Source organism: Hyla sarda, chromosome 4 (assembly GCF_029499605.1).
Source record: "Hyla sarda isolate aHylSar1 chromosome 4, aHylSar1.hap1, whole genome shotgun sequence".
NCBI classification, from domain to species: Eukaryota; Metazoa; Chordata; class Amphibia; order Anura; family Hylidae; genus Hyla; species Hyla sarda.
In genome coordinates this window covers 183,196,271-183,211,569 of record NC_079192.1, presented here as the reverse complement: position 1 = coordinate 183,211,569, position 15,299 = coordinate 183,196,271, and the positions used below count along the sequence as shown (strand labels likewise).

The 15,299-nt window shown below is 39.7% G+C and overlaps 2 protein-coding genes across 6 annotated transcripts in view; one reads left to right on the top strand and one right to left on the bottom strand.

The window, feature by feature from the left end:
• Nucleotides 1-10,308, top strand: part of CIMAP1B (ciliary microtubule associated protein 1B) — a 28,676-nt gene extending 18,368 nt beyond the window's left edge. For all 3 annotated transcript variants that reach the window (XM_056573024.1, XM_056573026.1, XM_056573025.1), the window contains exons 4-7: nt 943-1,044; nt 5,090-5,211; nt 5,297-5,437; nt 8,465-10,308. In XM_056573024.1, the coding sequence (XP_056428999.1) occupies nt 943-1,044; nt 5,090-5,211; nt 5,297-5,437; nt 8,465-8,557 (458 nt within the window). In that variant the 3' untranslated portion in view covers nt 8,558-10,308. The remainder of the gene's footprint in view (nt 1-942; nt 1,045-5,089; nt 5,212-5,296; nt 5,438-8,464) is intronic.
• Nucleotides 10,309-11,806: 1,498 nt separating this feature from the next.
• NME6 (NME/NM23 nucleoside diphosphate kinase 6) overlaps nt 11,807-15,299 on the bottom strand; it is a 43,152-nt gene continuing 39,659 nt past the window's right edge. For all 3 annotated transcript variants that reach the window (XM_056573030.1, XM_056573028.1, XM_056573029.1), the window contains exon 6: nt 11,807-13,941. In XM_056573030.1, coding sequence (XP_056429005.1) covers nt 13,793-13,941 — 149 coding nt within the window. In that variant the 3' untranslated portion in view covers nt 11,807-13,792. The remainder of the gene's footprint in view (nt 13,942-15,299) is intronic.

Below are 15,299 nucleotides of genomic sequence, written 5' to 3'. Positions count from 1 at the left end.
TGGATGGTAGAGAACTCGCATGTGTTTTGTCACAACAGGTGAAATAAAAATGACTGCCAAAAATGTTCAATAGAAATAAATATCCAAGGATCATTTCTTATTTATTTCGACTGAAGATTTTAAATGGTTATTGTAGTAAATCTAGAGCCTGTCTCTAAAACAACCCCATTCAGATAAATGATTTTCTGTCACTGAAAAGTTGCAACAAATCTCATGCATGCGAATATATCCTCAGGTCATGTATCTATGTTTTTTTATGAACTTTTGTTTCTTTGTATCCATGATTTTATGTGTCCTATCTGAAGTACCATACAATGTAACTGTGTCACAGCCACATTGCATCCCTTGTTTTGCAGATGCAAGTTCTTTGATACAGAATGCAGTGTCCCTCCAGCATGCTGGATGATTTCTGATTTAGGGGCACATTGCCACATTTTCTGAAAATAAGCAAAACTATTTAATTCGTACAATATGACAGTGTGTGCCTCCAAAAAATGGTGTATACTGCTGCTCTTGATGCAAAATCTATACAACCTCCAAAACGAAATCTACTCGTGTACTTTGGTGTTGTCGTGGTTTAGGAAACATATGACTGGCAGGCTCCCTTACTACAGTGGTGCATGATTGACTGGACAGCTGCACCATTTCAGAGCTATCATTAGTGTAAATTAGGCCTGTGAACTGGGCAGAGAGTCATCGGGGCGGTCCCTGGCCCTGAATCGAGAGATCTGTCATTCAGGATGCATAAAAGTAGTGATAGGTTCTGTTTAAGTTACTGGACAATTGGATCCCGATGATGCAAATCATCTGAAGAATATTGTGGTGGCATTACTATGTATATGTAAAAGAGGTGACATTAGCAATGTAATAATAGAATGCACAGTGCAATGTAAAGGCTTCTCAGTTACCATCTTTAACATGTATGTATGTGTCTTTAAATAGGGAGCTATTCTCCTGAGCGTGCTGGCAAGTCTGCCTATCGGTCAGCTCCAATTTATTCCTTAGGAGCAAGAACAAAGACGTTCAGCAACGATCAAACTCCAGGTAATAACACAGCACACAGTGGTCTTAATAATTCCCATTACATTCATAAAGGAAATTGTTTACAATCGAAGATTATATTAAGGACGAAAAACAAAACAATCTTATCTGAAATCTGAAGCTAAGCTAAAGCAGCATTCTTGAGATCTAATACACCTTCCTAGTGCACAAGTCTCTTATCTGTTCCATACATTTCACCTTAGATGCCTCTATAAGACCTAGTATATAGTTGTTATCTCTAAATAATATGTGAAAATAGCGTTCCATAAAAAAAAAAAAAAACAGGATGACGTGACATTCCTAGCATCCTTTAAGGCTAAGAAATAAGAAGAGGCTGAGTTCACTTGTCAAGGAGCAGACACTATCATAACATTAAACAAGTGACAGCCCATTACATCAGTAACCCCTTAATGACCACAGACGTATATTTATGTCCGTGGCCGGCTCCCGATCTGTGAAGCACGCTCAGAAGCGGAGCGCGCTTCATATCTCATCAGCAACCAGGACCCGCGGCTAATACCGGACATCGCCAAATCGGGCTAATGTCTGGTATTAACCTTTAAGATGCCACGATCAAAGTTGATTGCGGCATCTAAAATGGGAGAATACACTGCCGGTTAGCTCAGTGGAGCTGGTCAGGACCACTGAAGTGAAATCGCGACATCCCGAACAGCTGAGAGGACAGCGGGAAGTGTCTTACCTTCTTCCCGGCTGTCCGATTGGTGTTTGATTGCTCCAAGCCTGAAATCCAGGCTTGAGCAATCAAGTGCAGAAAACAATGATCAATGCATTCAAGTGCCTGCAATCAGTATAAAAAAGTAAAATCAGTAAAAAAAAATTGTTAATAAATGTGATTTAACCCTTTCCCTAATAAAAAAAATTTCATTAAAAAAAAAAAGTGTGTAGATAAAACTAAAAACAAACATATGTGGTATTGCCGCATGCGTAAATGTCCAAACCATAAAAATATATTGTTAATTTAACAGTCCAAAATAACATATTTTGGTCACTTTTTATACCATAAAAAAATTAATAAAAAGCGATCAAAAATTCTGATCAAAACAAAAATGGTACAAAACTTGCAAAAAATGAGTCCTCATACTGCCCTGTTCGTAGAAAAATAAAAAAGTTATAGGGGTCAGAAGATGACAATTTTAAACATATTTTCGTGCATGTAGTTATGATTTTTTCCAGAAGTACGACAAAATCAAACCTTAGTAGGATATCATTTTAATCATATGGACCTACAGAATAAAGATAAGGTGTCATTTTTACCGAAAAATGTACTACGTAGAAACGGAAGCCCCCAAAAGTTACAAAATTGTGTTTTTTCTTCAATTTTGTCACACAGTGATTTTTTTTCCACTTCGCCGTCGATTTTTAGGTAAAATGACTGATGTCATTACAAAGTAGAATTGGTGGCGCAAAAAAAAAAAAAAAAAACATCATATGGATTTTTAGGTGCAAAATTGAAAGGGTTATGATTTTTAAAATGTAAGGAGGAAAAAAACCAAAGTGCAAAAACTGAAAAACGAAGGCTAGGTTCAGACTACGGAATTCCCGCCTGCAATTCCACTTTGAAATTGCAGGCGGAAATTCCGCTTGCTAAAATGTATAGTGTAGTGAATGGGTTTCCGTTCACAAATTCACACTTCGGAATTTGTGAACGGAAAATCGGCTTGTAAATTTCCGCCTGAAGAATGGCGTTGCTCTTTCTTCAGGCGGAAATCCGCGCGGAACACATTGCTGTCTATTGGAGACTGCAGTGTCCGCGCGATCCTAGCGCCGACTGATTCAATCAGCACTGGCCGCACTCGGAATCTCCGGGCGGAAATTTTCTGCCCAGGGATTCCGTAGTCTGAACCTAGCCTAAGGGGTTAGTTTACAGATATCCTTATTTTGCTAAACTAGAAGGGGCAATTATGTACCTTTGAAGTGACTAAGCTGTGATTGACTGGCACTGAGTAGAACAAGGGCCATTAGTTCATCCGATAAAGGGTGTCATACAGAAGCCCTTTTCATAATGCTATAACAAGATTATCATTTACAGCACAGCAGAGTAGTGACAGATTAGCAATAGCATATGCAGTGAAGTGAATCTTAAATGCTGGCACTTGAAATGATCATCCCCACCCTGTGGACACTTGGTGATTGGTTCCACCTTGGGAATACTTGAAGAAATCAGCCTGGCTTGTGGACACTTGCTGCTTGCATGTATAAAAGAAACATTTTTGACTCTTAAGTTCTAAACATATGACTGTAAAGGTGCTATTAACCGCTACATAGATCTGTGAATAGTTATACCATTTGAAACCATTTGACATTCTGGAACAAAGGATAGTAGAATCCAGCTATTGTGCAAATAAATTCCAATTTTATTCCAACACGGCAAAACAGGAACACAGAGTTACGCGTTTCAAGCGCAAAAAGCTCTCTTAATCATACAACAAATGAGGAAAATACATGGATATTTAAAGGTGGAGCAATCAAACCGGAACACATGTCATGTGGTCCGATGGTATTAACTCCTTCCAAGCTTCATAGTCAATCTACATAGAAAGTGATAACCTCTATTAATAAATATAATATTAGATAATTTTTTTTATCAATATGAAGATAAATAAGAGCCAGTAAAAAGACTGAGGCTGTCATAGGAGTCAATTGAAAGAGTGCATACATAAACAAATAAATACATAAATGAATATCAAATGGAGAAGAGAAAATTAATGAAATAATAATAATATGCCACAAACAGAAGCCAAAACACTAACGGCACCAGTGGGAATGATACACGTCGAAGGTAGAAAAATTACTTATTTATAATTGCTATCAAAATTAAATATAAACATACTCAGATATATTAATAATGTAAAACAACATCCCGACGTTTGTTCATGCCCAATGGTGCACGGGTTGAAAGTGTCAAAATCAAGATTTTTTTTCTACCTTCGACGTGTATCATTCCCACTGGTTCCATTAGTGTTTTGGCTTCTGTTTGTGGCATATTATTATTATTTCCTTATTTTTCTCTTCTCCATTTAATATCCATTCATTTATTTATTTATTTGTTTATGTATGCACTCTTTCAATTGACTACTATGACAGCCTCAGTCTTTTTACTGGCTCTTATTTATCTTCATATAGATTACATTTATATATATATATATATATATATATATATATATATACACTATCTTTATTAATAAAGTTTATCACTTTCTATGTATTTTATGTTGATTGACTATGAAGCGTGGAAGGAGTTAATACCATCGGATTACATGACGTGTTCCGGTGTGATTGCTCCACCTATAAATATCCATTTCTTTTCCTCATTTGTTGTATGACTAAGAGCGCTTCTTGCGATTGAAACGTATAACTCTGTGTTCCTGTGTTGGAATCAATTTGGATTTTATTTGCACAAGAGCTGGATTCTTCTATCCTTTGTTCCATTTGCTTACCGGTGTTATCCTGCACTTGGATCCATGCTCCATCTGTCCAGGGCGGGGTGTGCTGGTCTTTTTTTTCCATTTGACATTCTGGGGGAGATTTATCAAAACCTGTGCAGAGAAAAAGTTGCCCAGTTACCCATAGCAACCAATCAGATCAATTCTTTCATTTTGAAGAGGCCTTGTTAAAAATGAAAGAAGCGATCTGATTGGTTGCTATGGGCAACTTTTCCTCTGCACAGGTTTTGATAAATCTCCCTCTCTGTCTTTAAAATGTGTTTACTTTTATTGTCTACATAGAATAAGAGAATTGTAAATTCTGGGTAGTTTAAAAATCTCCAGGCTCAGTTTTAGGTGAAGATTTCAACTATGGATGTGTAAAGAGAATAAAAATATTTCAAAAAGAGCACTATTAATTTCCTATTAATTATTAATAATCCATATCCTTAGCCTACGGCACCTCTATTATAATATTCAAATCACTTTGTGTGACCTTATTGCAGTAGCTGTAAAATCTTGGCCACCTGTCTATAAATGTTTGATCCCCTACAGTATATACAGTAATTCTAGATCAGCACAGGTGACCTGTTGCATCTCCGCAGGGCCAGCATCATACATGCTTCCATCAGTGCTAGGACCAAAAATTGTGAACAAGTCATCAGCACCAAACTACTCAATGACTGGAAGGAGTAAAATTGGAAGCTTCCATGAAGATCTACAAAGAGTGAGTTTTCATCTTATTGAAACATTGTACGCAGGTCTTAGTTGACCCCTGGTAACTTTGATTTTTGGATCTTTCTTACTTTTAGACACCAGGACCTGGAACATACCGGGTTGTTGATCCAATAACATATAAATATAAGCCCCCTCAATACAGCATGATCGGCAGAAACTCCCTGCCTGGAGATACTACACAAAAGCCTGGACCAGGGGCCTACAGTCCTGAAAAGGTAAGATATTCAATGTTTAAAAAGGTAAGATATCCAGTGTGTGAATTATTCTTTTCAATAAGTATGCTAAGTCGTTTGGAAAAACTTTGACATGTGGCTCAGACATGTCAAAATTTATGATCTCACCAGGTCTTAGTCCCGAGACCCGCTGCTATCTCAAGTTATAATATGGTGACGGGTACTGCAGCGCTCTGCACTTCCTGCTGTCACCCAAACCGACTCATTCCCCATACACTATAAAAGGAGTGAATAAGGTGGTTGCTGGCCAGGCAATAAAGTGCGCCGCCATGCACTCCTGCAGGTTAAACGACAAAAGTCATAATGACATGTCAAAAGTTTTTTTTTTTCCAAATGACAGTAATGCTTTAATAGCTAGAAGACAGAAAAGCCTTCTAGGCAGAGGCAATATGCCCTGCAGCTTTGTTGTGGCTATGGTTGCAGTGTAGTGCCAGCTTAGGCTCTTTTTACACTATTACATGTCCATTAAAGGAGAACTATGACAAAAATGTACTTATACCCTATATACAGGATAGCTATCGCGGGGTCCCATCGCTGGGGACCCTGGTGCTCAGTGAGGAGCGCATGCTGCAAAGGGCACGCGTTCCATTATTTTCTATGGGAGTGCCGAAAGGACCAGAGTACAGCACTTAGGCATCATCGGCACTCCCATAGAAATGAATGGAGTGTGTGCCATCTACCGGTAGACACAACACAATAGATCGCCCTCAGGCACATGGGAAGGTCAACAGAACTACAACAAACGAACCCAAGGGGGTTCACTAAATCCTTCTTATGGGTCTACATTAAAATATATTCTTTATTAAAATGTGTGGCTGAGTACAAAAGGATTAAAACTAGTCTCTATTGGTCTCGTTTAATTTATCAGATATTTGAAACCAGATATTGCCTGATGTTGAGGAAATGTGAATCAGGCTCACACCCTTAAATAAAGTCCCTGCCCTAAAAAGTTAACAGAGGGTTGTAGAAACTAAATAAAAAAAAAGGGCAGGATTCAGGGTGCCTGGGGCTACAAACTAATTTAAAAAACTTTATCTTTTTTTCTTCTTTTTTTTTTTTTTTTTAAATATGGACCACAGGCTCTCTTTAATGGTGCAAGAGGAGGTTTCTATGCCAACTATGTACATATGGGAACTCTGTTAAAATCCTAAAATAAATGCTGATACATTGCTTTTACTGGCAATTCACAATTGGGTAGAGATCACTCAGAGTGCTATAGAATAATGGAAGGAATATGATGACTTATGATTTGGGGCTACAGCTTTCAGAAAGACTAATGCATTTTTTTTGTATCTGCATTTTGGCATGTGACAGCAGACTAAGGGTAGGTTCACACCACATTTTGCTATACAGTTTTGGCATATGGTTTCATAAAAAAAAACGTATGCAACCGCACAGAAAACCGTGCCCATAGATTTTCCATTCAAAACTGTATGCACCATATTGTATACGGTTGTCACCATATTGTATATGGTTTAACATGGGAGTCAATGGGAACCGTACAGAACCGTATGTGCGTACAGTTCCATCCAGTTTTCATCATACGGTTTTTGACTTTCCCCTTTTTTTTCTTGGAATTTCAATCAAACAAGTGAAACTTTATTCATAATGGAGTGAAAAGTTCAAAACATATACGTTTTTTTTCTTAAAAAACTGATGCAACCGGACATCATTTTTCAAACCGTATACGGTTTACAACCGTATACAGATAAAAATTTGTACACACATTTTGATACAGTTTAGTCAGGAACCGTATAGCAAAATCGTGGTGTGAACCAACCCTTACAGCTGCTAAACAAGTAGCCAAAGCCGAATAAACAGATTAAAGGGGTACTACCGTGCTGACAACTTATCCCCTATCTAAAGGATAGGATCTCGCACGCAGCACCCCGCTCTCATCAGGCCCCGGAGCCCCGGAGCGAACGGCTCCGCCCCCCTGTGATGTCATGCTCCGCCCCCTCAATGCAAGTCTATGACAGCGGTCTTGCCCCCTGCCATAGACTTACATTGAGGGGGCGGAGCGTGACGTCACATGGGGGGCGGAGCCGTTACGTCACGATACTCCGGCCTAGTGATCGTCAGTCATCAGACCCGGAGCGATGTTCGCTCCGGGGCCTGATGAGAGTGGGGTGCTGCGTGAGAGATCGCGGGGTCCCCAGCGGCGGGACCTCGCACGATCAGGCAACTTATCCCCTATACTTTAGATAGGGGATAAGATGTCTAAGCACCGGAGTACCCCTTTAAAGGGGTACTACCGTGCTGACAACTTATCCACTATCCAAAAGGATAGGGGATAAGATGCCTGATCGTGGGAGTCCCGCCACTGGGGACCCCCATGATCTTGCACGCGGCACCCCGTTTGTTATCAGTCCCCGGAGCGTGTTCGCTCCGGGTCTGATTACCGGCGACTACAGGGTGGGCGGCGTGTGACGTCATGCTCCGCTCCTCAATGCAAGCCTATGGGAGGGGGCGTGATAGCTGTCACGCCCCCTCCCAAAGACTTGCATTGAGGGGCGGAGGCATGACGTCACACGCCGCCCGCGCTGTAGTCGCCGGTAATCAGACCCGGAGCGAACACGCTCCGGGGACTGATAACAAACGGGGTGCCGCGTGCAAGATCACAGGGGTCCCCAGCGGCGGGACTCCCACGATCAGGCATCTTATCCCCTTTGGATAGGGGATAAGATGTCTAAGCACCGGAGTACCCCTTTAAAGGTGAAAAGCCCCAGACATTAACAACAACTATGACTTGTACAAATTATTTTATGTAACTTCTTTTGCTTATTTTTGTTTGGGCTGAGTTCACACATGCTATTTTGGTCAGTATTTTAACTGAAACATGAAGTGGATCCACAACACCAGGTGCAAACCATTCTATTGTATTTTTTCTCCGGGTTTGTTCCATTCCTGGTTTTGGCTACATATACTGACCAAAATACTATGGGTGAGCTGAGCTTTATATTGCAGAACTGATCTTGACATAACCCTTTGTTTGTCATTTTCCTCAAGGTCGTGTTGAGCAAATCCCAAGCCCCTAACTTTTCTTTTGGAATCCGACATTCTGAATATGTTGCCCCCTTGATTGTGGATGTAGCAGATTAACAAATGGATGAGAAGAAGACCAGCGAGTAAATGGCTATAAAAACATTACATAGTTCACTTCAGACATGTCTTTTTTCTGCTTTAAGACAATGCAGATACACCAATGTGTTCATATTACAGACACATAAAAATTATGTTGGGTCCCTAAAATGTAATAGGTTAAACATACTTTGCTTGTTAAAGGGATACTCTGGCAATAACAAATTATCACCTTTCCACTACATAGGTAATATCTGCTAGATTGGTAGGTGTCCAACTGCTGTGGCCCCATTCCCCCTTTAAATGGAGCAACGGTCAAGCATGCACGCCAACACTTGAAAGACATCTGTGAATGACAAACATAGCCAGACCCCCAATGATCTAATGAATAGGTGAAAATTAGTTATTCCTGGAATACCCCTGTAAATTGTAATGGTTACATGCAAAAAACATACATCACTAATTCATGACTAGGTATAATACACTTTGGACTCCAACAGGCTATGCACATATGGTCGGTCAGAGTAATACCAATTTTAATAGGAGCCACCAACAATCTACAATGCATGAGGGCAGCCATGGGTTTTAACCTGCCTTATCCTTTGTGTAGCTAAGTGTTGTGTAGCTGCGATTTAATACCCCCAGACCTTTTATTGGAATACCATATTTGTTTAACAGCTGTCAAATATGGATGATTGGTTAAAGGAGTATTCCTGTATAAATTTTTTTTTTATAAAAGTCGGAGACTGGAGTAGCCAGCAACAGACAGGGAAAAGGGGAGCAACGTTAGGCAAAAAAAATATCTAATAATTATGTGTTGGCTGTGCCTAGGCAGGCTATACCTCTCCTACCCACATTAGGCTAGTCAGTTTTAGCCTAATGTCCCCCAATGTAATACATGAGAAAGAAGCAGCTTTTTAAGGCAGATTTCATACATGTGGCGTTTGTCTGTGTGAGCATGCCCTAAGTCTGGGATTGTACACGAGCATAAGACTAAGCATGGAAAATCTATTAACATTTGTACAGACTTGTAGTACAGGTGAAAATAATACTATTCCTTGCTCTGTGGCTCCTTTCTTTAGTAAGCCCTGGTCTTCTAGATATGCTTGTTATCCTGATTGGTGCATTGGAGGCATACCTAAGCCCTGGGTGCATGGTGATATCCAACTGGCATCTTCATAGTAACACCCCCTCCCTTGTGCTTGGCCTCGTCTGAGTGAATGAGTTCCACTCTGCAGTTATGCACAGTAGTCGAGGTCACAGCCATCATGTTGCAGAGTGGAGTTCCATTCTGCATCGGAGGAGGCTCCGCACAAGGGAGGAGGCGTTACACTGAAGATGCTGGCTAGACGTTACCATGCACTTGAGGCTTGGAAATGCCCCCTCCATGCACCAAGCAGGATAATTACCATAGACAGAAGACAGGGGATTACTAAAGAATAACTTATTTTATAAGGTATGCTCTCTACAAAAATCTATTTTTTTTATACTTTATTATGACCATCTGATAATGAAAGGCTATGGACACGTTTGCACAGATTTTTTTTATTGTTCATTTGCTTCCTAAATATAAAATTAGGAAACTTTATACATAGACTTCAAGAACTTCCTACCATTTTGCTGTTGTAGAGTCTTTGTAGTTTTATAGGGCCTCATTTCTGATTCCAGCAGCAGTAAGGGTCAGGAGGTTGTATATGACAGGTCACAATGTGTAGACAGCCAAGTATTTGAGTTTTCAGCAAGGGCAGATTGGAGAGAAAAGCAGAAACACACACGCACGCGCACACACACGCACACACACACGCACACACACACGCGCGCGCACACACACACACACACGCGCGCGCGCACGCACGCACGCACGCACACGCACACACACGCTAGCACAAAGAGGGTGAATCACTAACACTTGTCGGCATCAGTGTCTGTCAGCATAAGAGAGTAGACCACAAGTATGCCCTAGAAGGGAAAACAGACAACGAATAGGCTGGGCTGATCAATTAGATCTGGTGAAGCCTGCAGAACTCTGGTTGCACATAACTCACATCCAGCATATATTACTAGGGGGGGGGGACACACAAAGATGAGAACTCTGATACAGCTGCCTGCTAACTGATTATGAGGGGTCTAAAATAAATGAAGGGATGAAGAATGCAGCCTGAAACCTATTGCACCTTTTTTTTTTTTTTTTTTTTTTTTTTTTACTCAAGGTAACCAAAATATGTAAAAATGTTTTTTCTATGTCAGAGGTGTCCATAGTCTTGCTAGACTGAATAGATTTTACTGCACATCATTTAATAGAAAATATTTTCTGTGTAAGTAAAATGATGGACTGTACTGCCAGATAATACCACACTAGCACAACATCTAAAGTGTACTACACAAGGGGCCATGTAACCATCCATATTCTGCTGCATCAGGTAACGTTCTGACATAGCATCTGTGCCTTAAAAAGGGGTGCTCCACTGGAAAACATTTTTTCTAAATCAACTGGTGGCAGAAAGTTAAACAGATTTGTAAATTACTCTATTTAAAAATCTTAATCCTTCCAGTACTTATCAGCTTCTATATGCTCCACATGAAGTTCTTTTATTTTTGAATTCCTTTTCTGTCTGACCACAGTGCTGACACCTCTGTCCATTTTAGGAACTGTTTTCTATGGGGATTTGCTTGTAATCTGGACAGTTCCCGACATGGACAGAGGTGTCGGCAGAGAGCACTGTGGTTAGACAAAAATTCAAAAAGAAAATTACTTCCTCTGGAACATACAGCAGCTGATAAGTACTGGAAGGATTAATATTTTAAAATATAAGTAATTTACAAATCGGTTTAACTTTCTGGCATCAGTTGATTTAAAAAAATATATTTTCCAGGGGAAAGTTTGTGCCAAAACCAATCTTTTCAATTAGGTTATTATCAGAGTCGTCCACTATATTTCTATGTGACTGTCATATTCTTAATAAATATTCTTAATAAATCAGTGTGCCAACATGACATCTAAACTTAACCCTGCATTGGACCTCTTTAATAGCTCCTTCCCATCTTTTCCTTTAAGATAATGGCCCTGATTTACTAAAATCCGAAGGTTCTTTCTAGAGTGTTTTAGATTTCACTCCTCTTTTTCTGGGAGCTGATTTACTAATGTGTCACACTATAGGAGTTTAACCCCCCCACCCCCCCAAAAAAAAAAAAAAAAAAAAAAAAAAAATTATATATATATATATATATATATATATATATATATACATACATACATACATACACACACACAATTAAAAGGCATAAAGTTTAGCATTGCATATTCTAAAAATCCTAGCGTAAAACAATGAGAGAAAAAAAAGAGCGAATAGTTAAACCACGTTAAGCTGTGCCTTTACCAAAATCACTCGCTTTTGGTAGTTTTTACACATCCTCTTGGCTGTCGGTTTTTCAGCAAACAATTCATACAATGTACAGAGTGTATTCCAACTTACTCAGGGTGTTTTTAGCTTTTTGTCGGGACCATGCCCCTTTTAACAAAAACAGCACCCCTTTTCTAGGTTAAAACAAAAAACTGAGTGTTTGCAAAACTGTCGGTTTTGTTGTGTAAATTTTGACCGCACATTTGGTCGCATGGTTGTTGTGACAGAAATTTAGGCGCACAAACAGATAAAAACAGTTGTGAATCCTTTAGTAAATGAGGGCCAATATATCTTGTAAGACATCATGTTAGCATAATAATGTGTTGTGTTATTCATCCTGTAGAAATGTGTATTTTGTTTATAAGATTTGAACAACAAGAAAAAAACGTGGTCTCAAAAAGCAGGAGGTTCTCAACCCCAAATGCGGTTGTGCATTTATACTGGGGGAGCAGATCCTGCCCTTATAGTCTGTTGCTAGGCGTGAGCCCCAGCATAAAAATGCATACAATGGAGGATGCCTGCAGCAGACTACAAGTGTCACAATAGAATCCTACACCAGATAAACGGTGTGGATGTGTAACATATAGAATAATACATACATTTAGGTGCACTACTGTGGTAGATGTAAACAATGACATTAGCTAACCCTCAAAACTAATGTTAAAATTGAGATGTTAGCCAGTATATCCTTGTATGAAGGACATACCAGAGCCCGCACACCAACGCCAAGGTTTCTCAAGTGGCACGGGACCTAACACTAAACCTACTTGTGCGTGATAAGCAAAACAGGGGCCAGTGAGCAATTACAGAGGCATTAGGTCCGACTCACAGTCTGCTCCCATTTCACTACAGTGTGGCTGGGCACACATACAGTTGGAGGAGGCAGGAAAGCTATGAGCCCCACCCAAGTTGGCTGATATGTTGCCGGCCACACAGGTGGACCTACATGCTGGCAGAAAGTTAAACAGATTTGTAAATCTTAACCCTTCCAGTACTTATCAGCTGCTATATGCTCCACAGGAAGTTCTTTTCTTTTTGAATTCCCTTTCTGTCTGACCACAGTGCTCTCTGCTGACACCTATGTCCATGTCAGGAACTGTCCAGAGCAGGAGAGCTTTTCTATGGGGATTTACATGTACTCTGGACAGTTCCTGACATGGACAGAGGTGTCAGCAGAGAGCACTGTGGTCAGACAGAAAGGAAATTCAAAAAGAAAGTAACTTTCTGGAACATACAGCAGCCGATAGGTACTGGAAGGATTAATATTATTAAATTAAATTAAAAAAAGGAATTTTCTAATCCGTTTAACTTTCTGGCATCAGTTGATTTAAAAATAAATAAATAAAAAAGTTTTCCAGGGTAGTACCCCTTTAAAGTTTGTGCCAAAACCAATCTTTTCAATTAGGTTATTATCAGAGTCTTTCACTATATTTCTATGTGACTGTCATATTCTTAAGAAATTAGTGTGCCAACATGACATCTAAACTTAACCTTGCATTGGACCTCTTTAATAGCTCCTTGCCACCTTTTCCTTTAAGATAATATATCTTGGTCTGTCAAGACAAATGCAAGACATCATGTTAGCATAATAATGTGTTGTGTTATTCATCCTGTAGAAATGTGTATTTTGTTTATAAGCATAAACCATTTACCATGAAAAAATTAAACTGTGAACTGGTCATTTCTGAACAGACTGTATTGCCACAGCTCTCTTCGGTCTTAACTGTATGACGGAGATTTCAGACTTTTGAGCTGATCAGAAGGTCTTTCACTTCTGTAAGAACATTTTCAGACGCCCCCTGACATTACACTACAGACTGTACACTATTCCGTTACTGCAAGTCCAGGAACCTGCTCATTTTTCCACAAGTCGGTGCTCTAGTGTCTCTTCATCATAACATATTGGTCCAGCACGATATAGAGGCTCCTGTTCCTTATACCAATTACTAACATCAAATTCAGGGAAGAAGACTGAAATTTCTCTGCAGGCAGACTCCACTGAATCTATATTAAAGGAAAAATCAATGTTAGAATAAAAACAATGGCTGCCAGAAAAAGGAAAAGCAAAGAGGAAAATATCTTGGAAAAATATATTTTCTTACCCATCTTGTAACACAACGGCCCACATTTACTAAGCTTTCTGACTGTTTTTGGCGCATTCTGTTTGCAACATGTCTTCATCAACATAATGCGCCGGAAAAATTCACAAAATTATCAAAATCATAAAACCCTGCAAAAGGGGTGTGGCAACAAATATGCATAAGACACCAACATATTTTTTAGGGTTTCCTACTTAAAAGGAAATCTGTCACCAGCACTAACCTGTCGGTACCAACAGGTAGTGCAGGTGACACTGATTACAACGGCACTTACCTTGTCCCGGTCCATGCAGTTGTTCTTCGGTAATCTTCTCTGATTTCTTCAGCTCCGGGCCCGGCTTGGAGTATGAGTGGAGCGTAGGGACGCCACCGCTGCTGTTCTTTAGCAGCGGGACCCAGCAGAGAGCAGCAGCAGTGACATCACTAAGCTCTGCCCATGCCCCAAGCCGGGCCCGGAGCTGAAGAAACCAGAGAAGATTACCGAAGAACAACTGCATGGACCGGGACAAGGTAAGTACCATTGCCATCAGTGTCACCTCCACTACCTGTCGGTACCGGCAGGTTAGTGCAGGTGACAACGGTGACAGATTTCCTTAAGAAAAAAAAAAAAAGAAAAAAAAATCACATTACCAAGTTCCTTAATTTTTGGCCCTTTGGAATGTTTTGGGTTTATTTTTTCTAAGTGATTTTGTCTGGTACAAGGTTCCCTAGTTATAATGTGGGAAATTTTTCAAAACCTGTTTAGAGGAAAAGTTGACCAGTTGCCCATAGCGACCAGATTGCTTTTTTATTTTACAAAGGGCCTCTAAGAAATTAAAGAAGTGACCTGATGGGTTGGTCTGATTAACCTTGCAACTGGTCAACCTTTCCTCTACACAGGTTTTGATAAATCTCTCCCTATGTGTGTACAATAATTTTTTAAGTAACCTTGAACTTTCATTTTCCCCGTGTTCACCAAAGAATCCATAGTGTGCCAAAATTGCATAAAAAATAAAAAAAACATACCCCTACACAAATGCATATATAATATAAATGAGAAAAAAAAGCACATGGATTATTAAACAAAAACTACACTTAATAAATGTCATTTTTAGGCCCAACACATTGTGCTGATTAATTGCTCAATACATCTTTATTGTAGTCTGGGCTTTATCTATTCTGGTACAGGGATGACCCTTACAGATGTAGATATAAAGAGTCATTTAATTGGGTTATCACGAGTCATTTTCTGAAAAACTTTTAAAAATGGGCACTCATTAAAAC